This window comes from Egretta garzetta, unplaced genomic scaffold (genome assembly GCF_000687185.1).
Source record: "Egretta garzetta isolate BGI_Z169 unplaced genomic scaffold, ASM68718v1 scaffold206, whole genome shotgun sequence".
In the NCBI taxonomy this organism is placed as follows: Eukaryota; Metazoa; Chordata; class Aves; order Pelecaniformes; family Ardeidae; genus Egretta; species Egretta garzetta.
In genome coordinates, this window is record NW_009259984.1 from 2,241,280 (window position 1) to 2,261,744 (window position 20,465).

At 41.3% G+C, this 20,465-nt stretch overlaps 1 protein-coding gene across 1 annotated transcript in view; it reads left to right on the forward strand.

The window, feature by feature from the left end:
• The first annotated feature begins 745 nt into the window (after positions 1–745).
• The window catches only part of CLMN (calmin), a 21,023-nt gene continuing 1,303 nt past the window's right edge, over positions 746–20,465 (forward strand). The window contains exons 1-12 of the mRNA XM_009640520.2: positions 746–764; positions 1,964–2,025; positions 4,614–4,709; positions 6,230–6,313; positions 8,905–8,997; positions 10,295–10,485; positions 12,285–12,478; positions 13,461–13,543; positions 14,982–16,295; positions 17,337–17,518; positions 19,047–19,107; positions 20,173–20,234. Of these exons, the coding sequence (XP_009638815.1) occupies positions 746–764; positions 1,964–2,025; positions 4,614–4,709; positions 6,230–6,313; positions 8,905–8,997; positions 10,295–10,485; positions 12,285–12,478; positions 13,461–13,543; positions 14,982–16,295; positions 17,337–17,518; positions 19,047–19,107; positions 20,173–20,234 (2,441 nt within the window). The remainder of the gene's footprint in view (positions 765–1,963; positions 2,026–4,613; positions 4,710–6,229; positions 6,314–8,904; positions 8,998–10,294; positions 10,486–12,284; positions 12,479–13,460; positions 13,544–14,981; positions 16,296–17,336; positions 17,519–19,046; positions 19,108–20,172; positions 20,235–20,465) is intronic.

Consider the following 20,465-nt stretch of genomic DNA (forward strand, 5'->3'; position numbering starts at 1 on the left):
GCCTCTGATGAAATCAGTAAACATTAATTTTGCTTCTGTGTACCCTCCTGTGTTTCCTCTTTGATTTTGGTCAACATTGGAAGTCTGTGGAGCCAGCCCATTTGATAAAGTCTCCTTGTCCTCCCTGAAACCTGGCATTGCCCATCTGAGCATTCCCAAGCATTTCAGACGAGCTTAAGAAAGAGGTGGCCCTGATGCCTGCCGTAGCTCCCGCGCCTGTTCTGCCTTCCCCTTTGCACTAACAACACATGTATTTGAACAAAAAAGAAGCGTATCTGGGAACAGATCTGGCTTAGCATTAACCTCCACCCACCCTCGAAAGTTAATTTTAACGGATCGATTGTGGAAGTTGCACCCTGGGTGACACACAGCACTTCTGCCGCTCAGCCGTGGATGTGTGAGTGCACGGAAAGCCAGTTCTGGGGTCGAGGTGCTGAAGGAAGTGAAGCCCAAGAAAGATGTGACACGTCTCTTAGTTTGTTGTACTTCGAGATTTGTAGGTGGTAAATGCTGTGTGGTTTTTTTACAGATATTCTGGAACCCTAATATAATTTACAGTTTCGTTTGTGGAGAGCTGTTTCAAATCTGCGCACATTCTTCTAAGATATTTTAAAAGAAAAGCCAACAGCAATAATTAGTTTGGCATTTTCCATGTTTTCTAAAGCACTTAAGGGGTAATGACTTTTTTTAACCAATCTTACATAAAATCAGGTTTTACAGGAATAAGAGGACTTAAAAGGCCTGAATGGCCGTCAGTGACAGATGTAATTCATGCTGAAAGCTCTATTCCAATACATCAAAATAAGGAAAACAATTATACATATGATTAGAGGCTGCTGACCCTTCAGTTAAAATGATCAAAAAGAACAATATTAAAATTTGATTTACGGAAGCTACTACTTAGCCTGTAATTAGTCTGACCAATAAAAACAACCAGACTTCTACAGAATATGATTTCCCAGTAGATAGGTTAGCTATTTTTGTAGGACTGCAGAAACACAAAATGGTTTTAAGATATATTTGATATGCTCTATGAGTAAATTGAAATACAGCATAGAACTAGTTTTAATGTTTTTTGTTCATAAATTGCCAGATTTCCTTAATTCAAGTGAAATTTGAGAACCACTTGAGAATAATTGTCTCTAAAATGAAATATTACCTTCTCGGTCTACTTCATTTATATTAAATATACGGTTTACTTCTTTATGTTAGAAGGTAAATGGTCAGTAATACGATTCCCCTTACACTTTTGCTGTAGTTCACTATGGAAATGGATTCAGGAAATGGCAGATGTGATTAAAAACTCTTTGGCTGGCCCAGGAGCTGTTTGTACAGCACCTAACATACAGCACTTCTGGCAAGGGACAAGCACTCTTCACCTGATTGCAATATAAATAAAATGATTCTTCAACGTAGGGACTTGGAATTTTGGTTTTAAAAGCCCTTGTTAGGAGATGGGAAGATGAGATTAGATTAACTTTTCCATTCATAAGAATGAAGACAGAGCTGTTGTGTTGGCTAATGCGGTCCTTGTTTCCTTTTACGTGCAAGTAAGTACATTGGAATCCACGCTAGCTCCATTTGCATGAGGCTGTCGGAGGAATAATCCTATAAATGGACTTAGAAGGGTCAAGCCACCTGCTCAGAGTCTAACATCACTGGAGAGCTGTGCGCAGCACATAAATGTTCACCTCTCAAAAGCTACATTGAAGACTGCAAACCTAAGAGAGACTTCTTCCTATGTCCTTTAGAATGCACCTGCAAGTGTACAGCTCATCTCTGGGCAAAGAAATTGAACAAAACACCATAGCTTAATCTTACATCTCCTGATTTGGAATGTATTTGTTTTATTCATAGGGCTCTCACGAATTCTGACTTTTTTGTGCATCAGTTTTTGAAATTTTCTACTGGTTTTCCCTCTCCCGGAAACTTAAGTGCTGTTTTTTGTTTCTGATATTTCTAGTGGAACGGGAAAATGTACAGAAGAGGACGTTTACCAGATGGATAAACCTACACTTGGGAAAGGTAAGACTGACAAACTGTCCTGATATTCAGATACAAGGGCACAACCATTGACAGACTGCAGTTAATTCATTTTGAAGTAGTTAAAATTTGGAAACAAAGTTGACTTCAGTTCATATGGCGAGGTTTGGAGGAGAATGAGGGGAAGGTGAAAGCAAGTTTCTGCGTAAATGAAAATTGCTTTTCAGGCACAGCGAATGCTTGGCTGGCTTTGGTTCATCTCAGGTGCATTTAAGTCTTTAATGCACCTGACTGTTACCATGAGGCTAGAATTTTCCCACAGAACGTATCCACATAAAATCAAATGTGGTTTGGGCTGCTCTGAGGTGATGATGGCTGTTTTCTCCCCTGGACTGGAAGTTCGAATATCTGAGGCATCATGGCCAAAGGCAGATGTTCTTCAGAACCTGGCTTCATCCCAGAACTGCAGATGGGAAATGTTAATTCCTTGTCAGTCATGTTTTTGCGGGGGCTATACGGTGGGATCTTTACATATCCATTTACGTTAGAGAAATAGTTTTTGGATATCACTTCATATTTTTAAGATGCAAGTGTTTCTTAATCACAGCATAATTTGGCTAGTAAACCAATTTACTGTTCTTATTGATAGTGGATAACTCTCCTGAGAAGTCTGGCAACCAGAGAATGATTTTCCTGCTGTTGGGGATGAAAGGAGGAAAAAAATATCCTACTATTACTGAGACAGCAGCAGTGCGCAGTGCGAGATCAGGGAATGAGACCGGCTTCCTGACCTAGACCAATAGTCCTGACTTGGGCTGGAGTTTGGGCTTCACAGTGCTTTTAGCATCTGTGGCTAAATTTCATAAAGTACAGACTGGGTCTAAGTTTAGGCTACAAGCCGGCTCTCAGTCTAGCTCCTGTAGTTCTTGGAAAGTGACTGCTATTCAGACACAGTACAGCAAAGGGGTTTTAGAAGAAAGGCATTGCGTATATGGTTGCTTAAGTCCACTACTCTGCAGTGAGTGTTGCTGAGGGAGTAAAGGGATCCTCTTAAACCTCACTGGAAAATAAGAATAAGGCTGGTTGGAAATGTTTTGACTAGCAATTGATCCCAAAGGTGTCTCAGAATGAAGAATGTTACGTGATTCCTTTGTGAATCAGGCTCTAGGGCTTTAAACTAACTGCAGTTTTGGAAGTTGTCAAAAAGGGTTGTCAAATATATGACTCTGGAGAAGGTCTTTGATTTACAGAAGGAATTAGATCATGAAAAACGCTGTAGGGTGCTGTTAATTCTGCTGTGCCAAGCATATGAAGTCTTAGAAACTTTGTGGGCAGGTGAACTGTTTTCTCTGGAGTGCATGCAATTTTTTTTCCTCTCTGATTCAGCAAAGAAAAATGCTTTTCTGAAGAAGGGGCAAAAGTCTGCTGCTATATTAATGTTTTTCCTGGAAGTGGCATAATAAACATATCCCTGTAAACAATGAGAGCTTGCTAAAGCTCTCTCTAATTACAGGTGATTCCCCGAGGACACCCACTGAGAAAGGTGGCTTCTGCCTTTATCCTCCAAGAAGCACTTTTTGCAGAGTGGCTTCATTCTTTTAAGGGCAGCAGTGAAGTTGCCTTCTTGTAATGCTTCAGGAAACGTCTGGTGTGGTGTGTCCCCTTTTGAAGCAGACCAACCCCTTTGGGTCATCTTTTGAGAGGAGCTGGCTCTGCTGGTCAAGGGATAGTTGGGAGTAGTCTGCATCTTCCAAGTTCTGGTGGGTCTTGTCGTAAGTAATGAAAGAGTAAAAAAGGTTTGGGTTTGAGGCTTTCAGATAGGTTATTTAGTCTTGAAATTAATAATACTTCCTTTCAGTATGGAGCATTGTTCAGTACCCTTGGCTAGTTTAAAGACTAGTAACAAAAATATATGGTCCCAGTTTGCCAGAAGCAGTGCTTAATCGAACAGTAGTGCATTGCCCAACCAAAGACAAAAAGATTTGGCTCTTTAGGGACACGTGAGCGAGTGACACCTGAACAGAGCGTAATTGCTGTGGCTGAGCCTACCCTCAGGATTTTGCTGACTCGGCTGCGTGCCTCACAGCACGCTCACCATTGGACACCTCAGTGAAGCGAGGAGATGGTTCCCTTTGGAGGAGTTTGCTGAGAAGAGAGAGACACATTAGAAGGAGTTGCTATTTAAAGTACTTCAAAAATACTGGGAAACAGAATGGCACCCCCAGAAACCTTACAGAGGAGACAGGACATTGGACTGGCTGGTCCTTGGGCTTATTTCAGGCATAAAGTGGGCTTCACTTCTGCTGGACTTGTCCTAGTCTGAGGGATCAGCACCCAATGCCTGGGTGGTTGCTTCCTAGGCAGAGTATTTAAGGTGAGATCCTGTTTGGGGAAATCTGGAATAAGTCCTTGTCTGATCTTAATTACCCGAGTACTCTATCTTAGTTTTAGCTCAGACATTCCTAGGACAGAACTGGCGTTGATGTGAAGAAAAGTTGGTCCTTTCTTCCTGCAAGCTAAGATTTATTTCTAGTATCTCTGTCTTGTAAAATTCTCCCTCTTACTCTGGAATCATGGTGACATACCAAGCAGTACTGCTTTAGAAGCTACCTGGTTTCTTTTCTTCACAGTGCAAGCCTCCTCTGAAAGTGAAAGACTTGTTTATTGACATACAAGATGGCAAAATCTTGATGGCACTACTGGAAGTCCTGTCAGGACAAAAGCTGGTATGTATAGAAGAGGGAGAAACCTCCGTAGGTATGGAGCTCTGTATGTTACCAGCAACAATGTATGGACACATTCATGGAATAAGGGTGAATTTGGTCCCATGTCTTAGGGAATATGCATTTCAGCAACTTCATTGTAATTTCCTTATGCTACAGGCTGGTGTCCTGAGTTGTGACTTAGATTTCCAGGAAATATTTAACTACAGTGCAAATGATGTGTGATCAGTGTAAATGTTCCTACCCCTCAGGTTTTTTAAGGCTTTAATACATTAAGGCTCACATATTCCATTGGGAGATCACCCAAATCGCATTACCAAAAGATATATTCGCTGTATTTTTTTTTAATCCAAAAATTCTTTCTATTTTGTCTTAAGATCATTATGACACTTAATAGGTCTGCTGATGCTTGGTGTAGCTGTGAGTTTAGTTCCGGTATCCCGGCTCAGGTTTCATTAATCTTACTGATACGGTCTAAATCAGAAGGGCAAAGTTCCACTTATCAGAATCTTTTTCTCTCCTCCTTTCCTTGTAAGAGCTGTATAAAGTTCCACATACCAGAAATGGAAAACACCCAATGCAAATATAAATGGCCAATTACAGTTGACTTTAATGTTTTCTTTCTACATCGATCTCGTCAGTAAGTACCCTCTTCTATGTGGGTATCACACATGCATAGGAGGAGAGACCTGTTCTGCAGCCGTCTCACCGCCGCAGATGGACCTGCAGTCACCTGGCGATGCTCTGTAGTGACCGAGCCATCTCCATGATGCAGCGTGAATGGCCGCTGTGGTCACACATTCCCCTATTTTTTTTAATATCCTTGCAGCTTTGAGGAGCTGTAGCAGAAGCAGCAGTGTCTCTGTGTGCACTCACGCAGACTGCATTGAGAGCCAGGCTGGAAAGGAACTGAAGGGGGAAACACATCATGGTTAAACCCTAGGCTATGCCCCGGGAGGTCAGGGAGAAGGGCAAGGAAGGAGGTAAGGTCAGCTGGCCAAACTTCTCGTGCTGGCAGTTATGTGTTCCTCCACCCATGTGATAAAAACAGAGTGGAACTGCAGGGAGACAGGCATGCAACAAATCTGTTTCATTTCTGCCAAAATGAAGGCTTCTCCTCCCACCTGCCTGTGCCTGCTATGAAAACTGCTCGCATTTCCTCATTAGGATCATTTAATTTATTTCAAGGAAAAAAAATTCTATTATTGCAAATTTTCAGGTAAATTTGATCCCTGTGACCGAACGTCGTTGAGGAGCGATTACATAAATAATCAACGTGGCAGGTCCAAGAGAGTGATAACATCTGGAGAGCAGGAAAGCTGGTTGCTAACCCTGTTCTGCCACAGCAAGGGCAGATCATGCAGTTGAAGCACTTTACTGATCAGAAAAGATGGCAATAATTTTATATAGGTAGATTTCCTTAGCTTTAGTTTGCCTCTGTATCTGTGGGGTTTTTAAGCTTTGTATGACATGGTGAATAATTCCATGATTTTTAAAACTAGCACGGCTCTTATTTTTTCTAGATGCACGAATACAAATCTTCAACCCATCGTATTTTTCGTTTGAACAACATAGCCAAAGCACTTAAGTTCTTGGAGGACAGTAATGTGAGTATTTCCAGAGGCTGGTCTCAATATCTCCTCTTGACGTTCATTGCAAATTGTTATTGTTGTGATCGTAACTGGTGTGATGCGCTGCACATATGTAAGAGGAATGCGCTGCTCAGATGCACTGTGTCTTACCTTAGCAGCAAGACTGAAAAGCCACATAAAAATGCAGGACGAGAACACCTACAGAGTCTTAAACAAGGATTATTTGTTCATTTCATAATGTAAAAGTTCAACAGGATTAAAGGATCAGGAACCCAATATTAAAAGAAAATAAAAAGAAATGCAAGTAATCTTTATGAACTGGGTCTTAGTGGCATTACTTCAGTTATGCTGAAGGTAGATGGCTTTCCTGCCTTTCTTCAGAAATACTTTCAGTATTAAAAAGCATGTATTTACCTAGTAAACTGCCACAGCAGCTGATCATGAGTCAAAGGCAAGAGAAAATTAAATCTGGGAACATGACGTAATTCCAGGAATCAAAACCTTATAGGGATGTAACTTCCCTCGTAGTCAGTGTGGCACTACTGCAACATCACTTCCTAAAGTTGTAAGTGCCCAAGCAAGATCAGACCCTGTAGCTTGAAATTATTTAATCCTTTTTTTCTTTTTTCATTTCTCCCATTAGGGCTTTATTCCAAAGCTCTGTGGATGCAGCCTTTGTCTTGAAAACTCTCTGCTCTTGAAAAGTGTTGAGAAAACCTTATCTAGTTAGCAATGTCCCTTCTGGGAGGAAAATGTAATTGGTGATCCTGTTGACTCCAGGGTGCAAGTACTCTATAGGCTTTACACTTCATGGGTGAGGAGGGATCTGGTGGGTGCGTAGGGGCAAAACCCTGCCTTGTGTGGAATGCCACAACAGCAACTGATGCCACTTTGCTGCTTCCCTGCAATGAGCTTAGCTCTTGCTCCAGGGATCCTGCAGCAGTGCTAGACATGAAGAGGAGTCACTGCAACCTCAGTGCGGGAATGGGCTTGATGTGAGGCCTTAGCGGATCTCTTAGGACCCAGTAGATGTGGGAGGTTTAACCTCCTTTGCCTTTTTCCCCAGGAGAGGGTGGGAAAGTTCAAGAAGTTGTCCAGTAACTTCCAGGTGTTCCCATCTCCTTTTGGAAAGTCCACCAGTAGGGGCTGCTCTGTCCCTAAATGTGTAGGTATACGTGTCCTCCTATAGAACTGCTGAGAAATACTTTGCAAGTTCTCAGAGTTCTTATTGGTTTCCCAGTTGATGCTTTCTACCCAAATCCAGCCAAGGCCCACTGGCAGATGAGATTTTTTTTTCCTCTCAGCTGATACCAACACATGGCAGAGCTGCAGCTGAAGCATGTCTGCTTGCCAGGACTTTGCTAGGGGACAACCTAGAAACTCACTGAGCAAGGCCAGACAGGAGGAGCCTTGGACACAGGTGGCCTTTTAATTAGTAGTGCTAAACCACTTACTTTTCTTTGGATTTCTCGTTTCCTTAAGAGTAAGCAGCCAGTATCTTGTAGCCGGGTATCTTGCTGGGCTGGGTGACAAACATAAGCAGCAGTAAGAGGACAGAGCTGACACTGAGAGCAGTCTTAATGTTAAAGGCCACTTGCTCCCCATTTTGGAGAAACCTCTATTAAAATGTACTAGGTCTTAAAGGTTTTTCCATGCCAAGTACCTTGGAGCTAGCAAGAAATCTGAGCCTTGAAATATGACAGCTAGAGGTGTCTTCTTGCTAAGATTAAAAACTGTTGTGCGAACAACCAGATGAAAAGTTATTTTGCTTTCCTTTTTTCAGCTTAACCAAACTGGTTAGTAAAGGGTGGTGACGAAAGTGTTGGCAAAATGCCTTGGCTGCCAAGAGCTTCGGGGTTAGATATTAAACCGCAGTGGGTGGGACCCGTCAGCGCATGCTTCTGTGGAACTGGGGCAGCAGGGTAAAGCGCTGCACAGTGATTCATCGTGTACAGGATTTCGAAGTGATAAACGGGCTGTACGCTGGGCTTTAACTCAGCCAGGGTACCCTGTGCGGTACTGACAGCTTCCTTGCTTCCTCCCTCCCCCATGACCTGTGTTGTCTAAGAGAATAACATCCTGGTGTTATCTGGGGGAAGCAACCTCAGTGTGGGAAAGTCGAGTTTGCTCGGATTAGGCAACTCTCTCCTTTGCTAACTGATTTAATCAGAACTCTGTGACAAGTGGTGTAAGGTGAGGTAAGCAAGGAGAAAGGAGATGCGTAGCAAACTAGAAGCAAGCAGATCTTACTAGGATTTTAGTTTTTGTATGAGAAGTGACTCTCAATACTTTTTAAGAATAGGACCTGCTGGAGGGGGCACCATCTTGTTCTGTTTTTGTATGGAGGAAATACATTTGCGGTCCTGAGGATGCAGAACTGGGCTCACTTCTGTTCTCCACACTGTGCTGGAGGCTTGAAATAAGAGTTCAATGAGCAGGGTGGTTGTGATCAGGGCAAATTATCATTAACACAAGATTTCAGCCTTGCTTTGTGGCTGGCCAGTCAGTGGCAGAAGCGTTCTGGATATATCCAGTAGTCTCAGTGCATTTTTTGCATTTATCTTGCTGCTTTGAATTTGGCTCTGAATTTATGATCTCTTCTGTAGGTAAAGCTTGTTAGCATCGATGCAGCAGAAATAGCAGATGGAAATTCCTCTCTGGTACTTGGACTAATATGGAATATAATCTTGTTTTTTCAGGTAATAAGACTTGAATACTTTAATCATAAGTGAATGATCTTCATGGTATCAATCTATTCCAGCTGAATACTGATTTTTAAATTGATTTTTAATCCTAAAGAACATAATTAGGTGTGCTAAACCTGGGCATTTCCCTCTTAATATACACTAATTTTATACCTGCAGCTGCTTTCATTTAACTTCATTGGACCTATTTTGGTGTAAATAGGAGACAATTTAAGCCCTCATTTGACTGGGACCAGAATTAGAGGTTCAGATTACTACTTTCCCTTCTCTCCTGTGCCTTCTCAGGGTTCTGCTTCAGATTCCCTGGGTCTGAACCAATGTCTCGAGTTTGGTTCCAGGTCACAGTTTATTTTCAATAACCTTTTCTGGATTTGGTCCAAAGTGGTGGGAAATTCCATGTAGAATCACTGATCTCTGGAGACTTACTCAACATGGCAAAACTTCATAACTGATGTAGAGGGCCAAATTAAAGAGCTTGAAGGGCCTGGAAGGGATAAAACTGATTTAAGCCTGAAAATTGATTTAGCCCCAGGCTTAGATTAAAACTGCACCCTAATCTACACATACTTTGAAAATGTTCTTCTAGACAATACCAACTTCTAATGAAGAGAGAGATGGAGGGAGGGAGGGTTTCTGCAACTCTCGTAAGACCTCCTTCATTCTCTTGGACTCACTTCTAAAATAGCTACATGTTTAAAAAAATAATCTCAAAGTTGCACTGGGGTTTCTTGCCCTGGCTGAGCTCCTCAAGCTGAACAGGGGTGCACAGCACCAGTTTGGCCAGACAGACTCGCGGGCAGAGATGGTGCAACCAGAGTCTGTCACCCCGTTACCTCGGCAGCAGAGGGCATGGGGGACCTACAAGCAGCAGAGCAGATAATTTGGACTCAAATATCAATGCTGACCAAGGGCAGGAGTGCTGCTGCAGGCCACCAGTTCTTGACTAGAAATATTTCACTCAAGCGAGTCCTGTGAAAAGAAAGAACGATTTCAGTTGAACTTCCCTTTTCTTTCAAGGACACGTTTCTTTGCTTTTTGTTTAATACAAATTTGCTGAGTTCGGCCATAGCTGTTTGCTTGCCCTCTCTGTTTCTGGGGTTGCCAGCTGGGCTGCTGCTGGCTGTCACACCTCTGCAATACAAGTTGGGAGTTATAATGAACAGGCCTATTATTACCTCTTAAAGTTCAGTTACGGCACTGCTATCTTTAAAGTTTGCATGAAAACAAGCACTGAGTTCTCCAGGCAGCCGGTGTTAAACCACAGCACTGTTTGTTTTGCCTTTTTTCACAGATTAAGGAGCTGACAGGCAACCTCAACAGGAACTCCTCCTCCTCCAGCCTGTCCTCTGGGCCCAGTGGTCCCGAGTCAGACACGTCCCACCCCAGCACTCCCAGCGTGGAGAGAAATGTGTCCATTACAGTGAAGGATCAGCGGAAAGCCATCAGAGCCCTTTTAATCTGGGTTCAGAGGAAAACCAGAAAGTAAGCCAACAAACCCTCATGGAAAACCGTGCTTTGCCACCTGCGCTTTTGAAGCTGTAACTCTTCTCTCTCTCGCACCCCGCGTGTGCACTACCATGCACCGTGGCTTCTTCTGTTTTCGAAGCTTGCAGGCGCATGGTCTCTGCAGGGGGGACACCGCTATGGCCACGAGTCCACAGCAGCCGTCTGACCTTGAAGCCGCGGGCGTTGCTGGCTTCATGGTTTGAGTGTTAAATGTTAACTTGCACTAACCTGCTTGGCACTGTTTAAAACAGGATCGTACCCTCCTCCCCCTACCCCCTGGCTTTTGTGCAGTCTATCTGGTATCTTCTGCTAATTAAAGGATAGGCATAAACAAGGGGTGAACTGAAAAAATAAATGTATGGGAAGTCTTTAGGAACAGCCTCTTAAAAGAAGGAGCAGCCCTGAGGGAGCTTCTCTGTGTGCTGCTGAGCGCCCCGAAGGACAGAGCCCATACTAAGAAGAGTTCCTCTTCCCTCAGAATTAAAGAGGGGAAGGGGGTGAATCTTAGGTCGCTTCTCATGAACTTGTAACATTTGGGTTCATTTCCGTTGCTCAACACATCTCCCTCCTCTTTAATAAAAAAGCAGTTCTTTCACCAAAGCATTTTGTCTAGTAATGCTTTAACCTGGCAGAGTTACTGTTGGGTTAAAAAACTTCAGTATAAAACGTCTAGTGCACGTGTAAATGCTTGGAGAGTATTTTACATATATTGTTATCTGAAGCGATGACTGCCAGAGAGTTTTAAAGAAGGCATGGGTCGAACTTACTTACACAAGTTGGGTAGCTGAATATTTGGCATTTTTGCCTGTTGATGGATTTATATGCCCAAATCTGCCTGTGAACACAAACATGCTGAGTCTAGTGTTGAAGATAGAAATGTAGATCTTAAGTACTTGGTCCTGTGGGCCACATCATCCCTTGGTTATTTCCAGTGAAGGTAAGCGTGCTTGTCGTGTAGATAAACTCGTCCCATTGAGATCCGTAGTTCACTGCTGCTAGTGCAGACCATAGAGGAGCACATTTTTAGTCCCAAAATAATGCTGGTAATGTCAGTAACAGGGAGGTGGTACAAGGAAAGTGAGGACTAGGAAAGAAAAGGCCATAGACTTTTCAGTCCAGTCAAGAGTTCAAATTGAAAACATCTAATAGGAGAAAATTGTTCTTGCAGCTGCACTACTGAAAACATAAGAGCGTCATTATAATCCTGTTATCCAATGTCCTGTGCAGAATTTTCTGTTCTGGGGTTATATTTCACTGCAAGTTTGACAGTTGTTTTTTCCTCCAGAACTTTGGGCTTCTAACAAACTTGTGGTTTATACATATACTGACACCATTTGCATTTGGCAAAGCACAGTTTTCTACTCTAGAAGGCCAAGCACATAGGAATATGAATCACTTATGCTTGTATTTTTAAATAGTTAAGTGCTGGCAGTCTTCCCAAGCTATAGCATTAACATGCTGGAGAGCAACAGAAACAGGAATCACAGAAACATTTGGGTTTGTGAATGTGAAATGCGGTTGCTGAGGGCTTTGTTTCTACTGACTACTTCCTACAAGCAGGTTGATGTCAGCTGTTAGCCACGCCAATCCAGTTTGTGAATCCTTGTGTTTTATGGACATATTTTGTGCGTTTCAAAATCCAAAAAAATCTCAAATGTGACTAATGCAACCCAGCAACCTCACTTTTAACTTTCAGGAGTCTTTGAAAATGATGATGCCTTTACTTTGGTTTAGTAACACACCTACCCATGTAAACTGTGTGTCGTTCTCTTCAGGTACGGTGTTGCAGTTCAGGACTTTGCCAGCAGTTGGAGGAGTGGCCTTGCTTTCTTAGCTATCATAAAAGCAATAGACTCTACTCTGGTAGACATGAAGCAAGCACTGGAGAAATCAGCTCGAGAAAACCTGGAGAATGCTTTCAACATAGCACAAAATAAGCTGGGTATTCCTCGGCTCCTAGAACCAGAAGGTAAAACGCCTACATCAGCTTTGTTGGGTAACATTCAGACTGTAATGAATTCAGGAATGTTGCATTGTGCTACCTACCAAAAACCTCCCAGTGATTAGGCTGCTGATGTGATCAGTGTGTTGGGCTGATTGACAAGAAGAATAAAAATGGTCACTGGCTTGTAGTTGTATGCTTCCAGTCGTATTTGTAAGCTCCTTGGGGGCCGAGATTTTACCATAGTTTTAGCTACGCACACTGGTCCTGGTTAATGTTTAGGTGCTATGTGACATCTGCATTACTAGCGGGCATTAATCACCAGCCCGTTGTGCTGAGAGGTGTCTCAATGTGTTAGCACCATATAGTAATGCCTACAGTCTGCAGAGACTAAACGTTGGTGCAGGATGAGGCGTGCCAATGTGCTGCACCAGGAAAATGCGTAGATACCTATCCATATATGTGTTTCCCAGTTTTTCCTTTACAGTGCACATATACACATATATATATATTTATATATGTAAACATAAGCATATATGCATGTATATAAATATACATATATAAATGGAGCTGCTTCTTGCAGTCTTTTTAACTGAACTCTACTAGACAGGTACTAGGCCTTGATTTTACTATTGAAAGCACAGATGGGTTATTTGTGCTTTCATGGGTCACCTGTTAGGAGACTGGGCCATCCTGCTAAAAGTAAACCTCTGTGCTGTCACTCCACAGTCTAATGACAGTATCAAGGTGGATGAAAAGCGACCTTGAACAGGGTTCAGTATGTGTCTGGAAATAGAAAAAAATTAATGTGAGTAAGATGTTGAGAACTCTTTTGAGTACCAGCAACAGTGAAAAGGATTCCACCCTCCCCGATCTGTCAGAAAAAGAAAAGCGCTTGTAGCTGTTATTTCTCTCATCATAAAGGCGGGATAAATGTCTGACGATCTGTTCCTCTGCAAGAGCATTTCAAAGCCATGTCTGCTCAAGCCCCTTGCATCTGTCTCCATAGATATCATGGTGGAATCACCCGATGAACAGTCAATTGTGACGTATGTGGCACAATTTCTGGAACACTTCCCAGAGCTGGAGGGGGTATGTGTTTACTCCTACGTCATGTCATTTTTTTAATTTGCTTTGGTGTACTTAATAAGGTCAGATATCGCCGTATTTATCTTCTAGGTTTCTTTCTACACTATTTAAAATAAACAACAAACTCAGTTTTAATTTTTCACATTGTTAAATCCAGTCAAATGGGCTTTCATTGGAGATTGCTGAAATGCTTTAGGTAGAATTGTGCTTTTAAACATTTATAACTTTCAGAGGTTAGAAATGGTTACATAGGGGTCTACTACTTTGCTGTATTACTCTCAGAATAAGGCTGAAATTTATCCCTTCATCTATGATGATTCATTGGACTTTGAATTTTATTTTGACTTCTATCTTCTCAAGTTTCAGGGCCACAATAATCTGAATTTAGCAGGTATCAGACACAAGATACCAGAGGCTGAATCTTGTCAATGCAGCAGTCAAAACCATGCATTGTAAGCATGAAATGAACTGCAGCTTAAAAGACCAGGACTTTAATGCAGACTTTATAAAAAATAAAGAATTGAGGAGCAAGCAGGGACTGACAGGGACAGGGACTGACAAAGGTCTTTGGGGATAAAGGTCTTATAGGATAAACTTATGGAGGAATTAAAGGATAGGAGGCAGAAAACTCGAGGAAAAATGGGTAGTCCCAGGAACTGGAGAAGAGAGGTGCGTAAGTTGAAAAACTGTTCTGGAAGCTGCTTGTAGGTCCAGACAAACCTAGCTCAACATAGTCTTTTTGGTTTGAAAGGGTTCTCAAGGGACTCAAGTCTGCCTCTAGTATCTGGGTAAGTTTTTATGCCAGAGCACATGCACAGAAATGATTGTTCCTACACAGAAGGCGTTTCCTCTCAGTTCTTGACTGAATGTTCCAGTTGGTATGTATTTTGTAGCTTATAAAATTGGTGGGCATTACTAAATTATTATAATAATCTAATTATGATTATTAGATTAGATGAGCATTAAGAATTGTTGGCATTAAGACTTGTGGGCATTTTAATGGACAAAGAAAAAGCCTACTTTTTTTTTTTTACATGCAGTCTGTTGGAATGGAATAATCTAGTATGTTAATATATTTCACAGTGGATTTAGTGGACTTGTTAGATTTATTTTATTCCCGGGGTCTGGGATTGTGTCAAAAAGACAAGTCAGTTGTCTCCACAGGTGCAGCACCTGAGAGATGAGTACATTAACAACCGAGGAGTAGGCTTGTCTGCATTCTAATCTTCCTGTACAAGTGGCTTCTTGACATTGAGCTTTGTTCAACTCAGTTGACTTGCCAAATTGGTTTCCTTACTTTCAAAATAAGTGAGTCATTAATTGGCCATTCACAAGGTAATGAGGTGATGGGCTAGGTAGTTACTCTTTCTGTAGTGTTTGGGAAAAGTAAAATGGTATCTGAGGTATAATTTGTCTTTTAATGGCGTGTTATCACTTACAGGAAGACTTTACAGATCCTGACAAGGAGCTTCCAATTGAGTCCACATATGTTCACATCAAAGACACACCTTCAGAAAAGGAAGGCAAAATCTTGATTTTAAGTGAAAGTGAAGAAAACATGTATACTGTTAACCACGAAAGGAGTTATCCTGCTCCTCCAAAGGTTCATATTCATGACACACCTGAGAGAATCCCACCAGAAACCGTTCCTGAAAAATGTAACGGGAAGTGGAATCAAGTGTTAGGTGATGGACAGGAAACGTCTGAAGAGGAGCCTCAGAGGCCTACCTCACTGAAAATTACAGGATCTGTCAGTTTTGAATCCAATTCCTCTTGGGAGGTTCTAAGTGATAAATTCATGCCAGGTGAAGGGGGCATATCTGATGATCCACTGAAACAGAACGATGACCTTTCTCCAGCTCTTCTGACAGATCAGAAAAACTCTGTTGACTCTTTTGAAGACTACTCTGAAGAATTAACTAAAGAAACCTCTACTGAATATGACAACGAAACTAAGAGCCTTTCAGCCAATACTTCTTCTTTGAGTCCATTATCCTGGACTTCAGGTATACTTACAGATGAATCGATAAACAAAGTAGAAGAGAGCAAACCCCAAACTTCAATTCTTTTACCAGAAGATACCTCAAAACAAGAAGATACGCATAAGTATATTCTTCATCTTCTGAATGAGGAAATACTGAAACTTCCACAAAATGAACATACAAAGCAATCACCTGTCTTTGAGACAATAGAAACTAACCATTGTTCACTGAATGGTTCTGATCTCAAAAGCCAAGAACTATCTACACAGCATGAAACATCTGATGACTCTCTCTCAGATGCACCTAAAAATCCAGAGGACCTGGACAGCTGTGATGAAGTTGACTCTTCAGCTGAAGTGCTACCCAGTTCTTTGAAAATATCTGTAATACCCCATGATCTCTTTTATTATCCACATTATAATGTTCCCATATCAGCAGTTTTGGACGCTTACCTTGAGCCTTGTATAGAAGGTTATGACACTGGAAATGACAAAGCTTCTTCTGAAACAGTAACAGATGTTTTACATGAGAAGGGCTTACCAGAACAGAGCTACAAGGAAGATGCCCCAGAGCCAGACTTAGGGAGTAAGCTAGGTGTCCCTCCATCAGAAATGGATGCTGAGAATGGTGAGGAGGAAACAACAGATACTAACACTCAAATTAATTCTTCTGATGAAAAAGAAGTGCCATTACTAGTAGAAGAGTTAGAAATTGAAGAAGATAGCAAAAAGGCCACCAACCATCAAGATTTCACCATTCCACCACATCCTGAGGTATTTTATTACCAGCATTTCTTTGTGTATATATGGAGGATTAGTTCTGACCTCAGTGGTTTTAATTTGCTTTCATTTTGCAATGCTTTGGAGAAATATGTAAAATGTACTTAGTTTCCTGTCCAGTAACACTGTTTGCCACAGCCCTCTACTGGAATGAATGGAATTGCAGATCCCTAAGAAGCTCCAACATTGAAAGAGAGAATAAGCCCTAATACTAATAGTACAGCAAAGATGTGAATTTTAATTATGTTTTAAAGTCGTTTGAGGCTCCGGTATATTCAATCCCAAGGCATAAAAGATTATCACAGAGGGTATTTTTAGTAATTTCTAATGAGATGAACAGAAAGTAGTATTGCTGATACAGAAAATCTATAGGCAAAGGTAATTTTTGTTTGAATCCAAGTAAGTTTGCCTACAAAAAATTAAACCAATTTGAATAGGATAAGTTACGTGGGTAAAATGAAGGCTTGTCTACATGGGAGGAGGAGAAAGAGGGGGGATTTTTGGTAATTATTCTGTGTATGGATTTAGGCAATTTGTGACTGCATCTCTTCTTGCAGACACTGATTTTGAATTGTCTTGCACGTTTTCCAGCACAGGAGTTTTAGATGGTGTTTTTCAGGAATGAGTGCCCATTTATTGTTACTCTACGTGTTGCTTAGACAAGTTGCTTGGACATGTTTTGGTCCTGTTACTTACTAGAGTAATGAACTCAATTTGCTGTTAGCTTCAAAGACTAATTGGAGATAGATTAAAAAAGGTCTTAGCAGATTAATTCAAAGAGCTATGTCATGTCATGACTTCTTATATAAAAAGAACTGACAACTAATTGAATGTATGTTAAACTGATGATACTTTACAACTCAATGCATCCAAAATTATTTTCAAGAAATGAATTGCTTTTTATTCTCTTTAGTGAGACTTTCAGTCTTGTACTACGTGCAATTTAGCATCTGAGTAGGCTACACCACTAAGATATTTAAAAGGGTAGGGAAACAGTCTTGTTGTCTAATGCAAAATTTTTCTTAATTTCATCAGGCCACAGTAGAACATCTAGAGGATTTACCAGTAGCCATAAAGAGATCAGAAGAAAGTAGTAATAGGGAGGAAGAAGAGAAAAATATGATCAAAGCAGAAGACTTGCAGATTTCAGAAGCTGACACTACTGCTCTGTCACAACATAAACTGGAAGAAATTGCTGGTTGTCAGGAATTTACCAGGTATTTCACATTAACTTTGTCTTAAATACACCTAACCAGTATGAATGCCTGGTCTTTTGAAGTGTGCCCTGTCCTCTGGATATTTCTTGTAGACTTCTTTTAGGAGCTGTGTATTGGGACTCGTTGGCTTCTTCTTCTGTTTATCTTAAAACATTCGAGTGATTCAGTTCCAATGGGACTTGATTTGACTTTGCTATACAAACTTTGCTACACAAACTTTGCTACACAAAACCCAACTGGAACCCCAGTGCATTTTCAACATGACAGTGTTGTAACTGTTTTTCCAACAGCAAGAGTGTTTTATAACATAGATGAAATAATCGACATGCATTATGACACTATGTGGAAGCATGACACTGCTTCATCCCAACAGATATTTGTTGGCCTTTTGTTCTGTCTCTTAATAAGTGAATGAGATTGTGGTAGGCTGACCTTGGCTGGCCACCAGGTGCCCACCAAACTTCTCTCATCCTCTCCAGCCTCAGCAGGTAAAGGCAGTTTGATGAAAAAAAGCAAAGACCATGTGTGGGTGCAAAGCAAAAGGAGACCAAAAAAACCCAACCAACTTACTGTCTACTTCCCATCAGCAGGCAATGTCTACCACTTCCTGGGAAGTAGGACCTCAGTAGGAACAGTGGTTGCTTCAGAAGACAGATGCCTTAATAACGAGTGTGTGTATGTTCCTCTGCCAGCTTCCTCCTTTCTCTTAGTTTTTATTGCTGAGCACAACATCATATGGTATGGAATGTCCTTTTGGTCAGTTTGGGTCAGTTGTCGCAGCTATGTCCCCTCCCAACCTCTTGCCCACCCCCAGCCTACTGGCCTTTGCGGGGGGAGGGGTGGGTTGGAGAGACAGCCGTGGTGCTGTGCCAGCACTGCTCAGCAATAGCCAAAACACTGGTGTGTTATCAGCACCGTTTTAGCTAGAAATACGAAGCACAGAACTATAGGGGCTGCTATAGGGAAAGTTAACTGCACCCCAGCCAGACCCATCACAGAGACACAGCTAATTTTACTCCATTCACTTCTGTTCCCTCTTACGTTCTAATTTCGTTCTTAGGGAATGTATTTGAGTGGGACATGAACTGTAATTTGTTGATGCTCATTCCTATAGCACTCTAATGAATTTGAAAGAGTTTACATAGAAAAACCTACTGTATGCTTCAAGCTTTCTGTTCCCTGCAAGGTCTGTCGATTTTTTGTTTAGATAGACTGCCATAAAACCTGGGGTGTACTCTCACTTCAATGTCACTGATGGCAAAGGTGCAAAACCCTATCAGATACCATCTTTCAGAAAAGATTCCAATTTGAGCATGTGGATTTTTTTATCCTGGTTTTATCAGGTTTTCCAAAGCTATTTTCTATAATGTCACTGATAAATTCAAGTCCATGTTCCAATGCATGCAACTGCATATTTGTGGGTTTGCGTAGCTTAAAACTAGCATGTGCAATCACAGTGGCTCTCTTTGAAGTCAAAAGAAAACTTAGCTTTACGAATTTAAAACCTTTGCTTTTACCTACATTTCAGAGCCAGTGACAGTGTTTCCAACATTTATCTCCGAAAAAGATCTCGTAATACTTCTGAGGAGGTAAGTACGTGGAAATTTACCTATCGCTGTTTCTCCATTTCTCCTAAACTCCAAAAGTCCGCATACTGTAAAAAGGTCTACTCTATATCTAAAGCTCTGTGATAACACAAAAGCCCCGTAACTTCTAATAATTTTAGTGCCAAAACCAGGCATAGTAGAGAAGCTTTACTGAACTCTCCTAAATATATGGAACTGAACCATGCTGAACGTTGAACAAACCCACAAAGGAGTGCCCAATACTGCAGCTGAATCTACTGTAACTTGGGGGCTTACTTCGTCATAGCGGCATCGCTGCAACATTTCGCTTCTCCAAAGCTGCCTTTATTTGCTGCTCCGGTTTCTTTCAGTCTGTGCATTCTCTGTATGTATGTTGATGTCCCAGTCACAGCCCTGCAAAAATGCTGGGTGTCTCCTGAAGTGCACTTTTTTTGAAAGATTGGGCTTTTTCCCTTTCCTTCATAGTAAGGGTGCATTATATTATCTCAATAGCAGCAGCTAACCCTGAAGGAATCTTAGTTGTAAGCTGAAACTGCATCCTTAATGGCAGATGAAATTCATCTTGGTTTCCTGAGAGCACACTATACAACTGAGCTCTGGATTTCTATTTTTTAAGTCAGAAGTAAGGGACAGCATCAGCAATCTGGGCACACTGAGCAAGGACAGGAATATGGCTCTTTTTGGCACAAAATAAAATTCTGACCATCTTGGAGTTTTAAAGAAAGGCTGCCACTAATGTTCAATAAAACCAAGGTTTCACACAGATGCTTTAGTTCTGCAATGCTGTCAGAGCTACTAGAAATGTATATCAATGAGGGGAGCTTTATTCAACTGAATGAAAGCAGTTGAAAGCAAAAAAATCTTTTTTTTTTCACAACTTTTTTCCTGTTGTGTGTGTACACCAGACTGCAGTCGTGGATGTGCTGGCAGGGAATACATTTCTAAGCACACTTTCATTTCATTTGAGCAAACATTAGACATACTCTGCATAAAATACACACAGAATTACCATCTTTGTGAGATGCTGAATTTTATTTTTTTATGTAATCTATTCTTGGTTTGTTTAAGGAAACCTACAGTGTAAATGAGCAGAAGATGACAGACATAGGTGAAAATCCATTAATCATCAGGTGAGTTGTTCCTATTCAGACAAAGCCTTTTGCAAAAAATCTGTAAGTCCTAGGCATTTCTAACAATGTTACAAAGGGAAATTAAAATCAACCGTAATGGTAGAGACTGACTGGATGTCGTGTGTAATGGCTCAGAGTCTGTATTTCCCACGGGTGTAAGACACAAAACTCTATTGCTCGATCTCCCCCTTGACTAGAATGCCTTTTTCTTGACTTGAGAGGAAAGGTTCA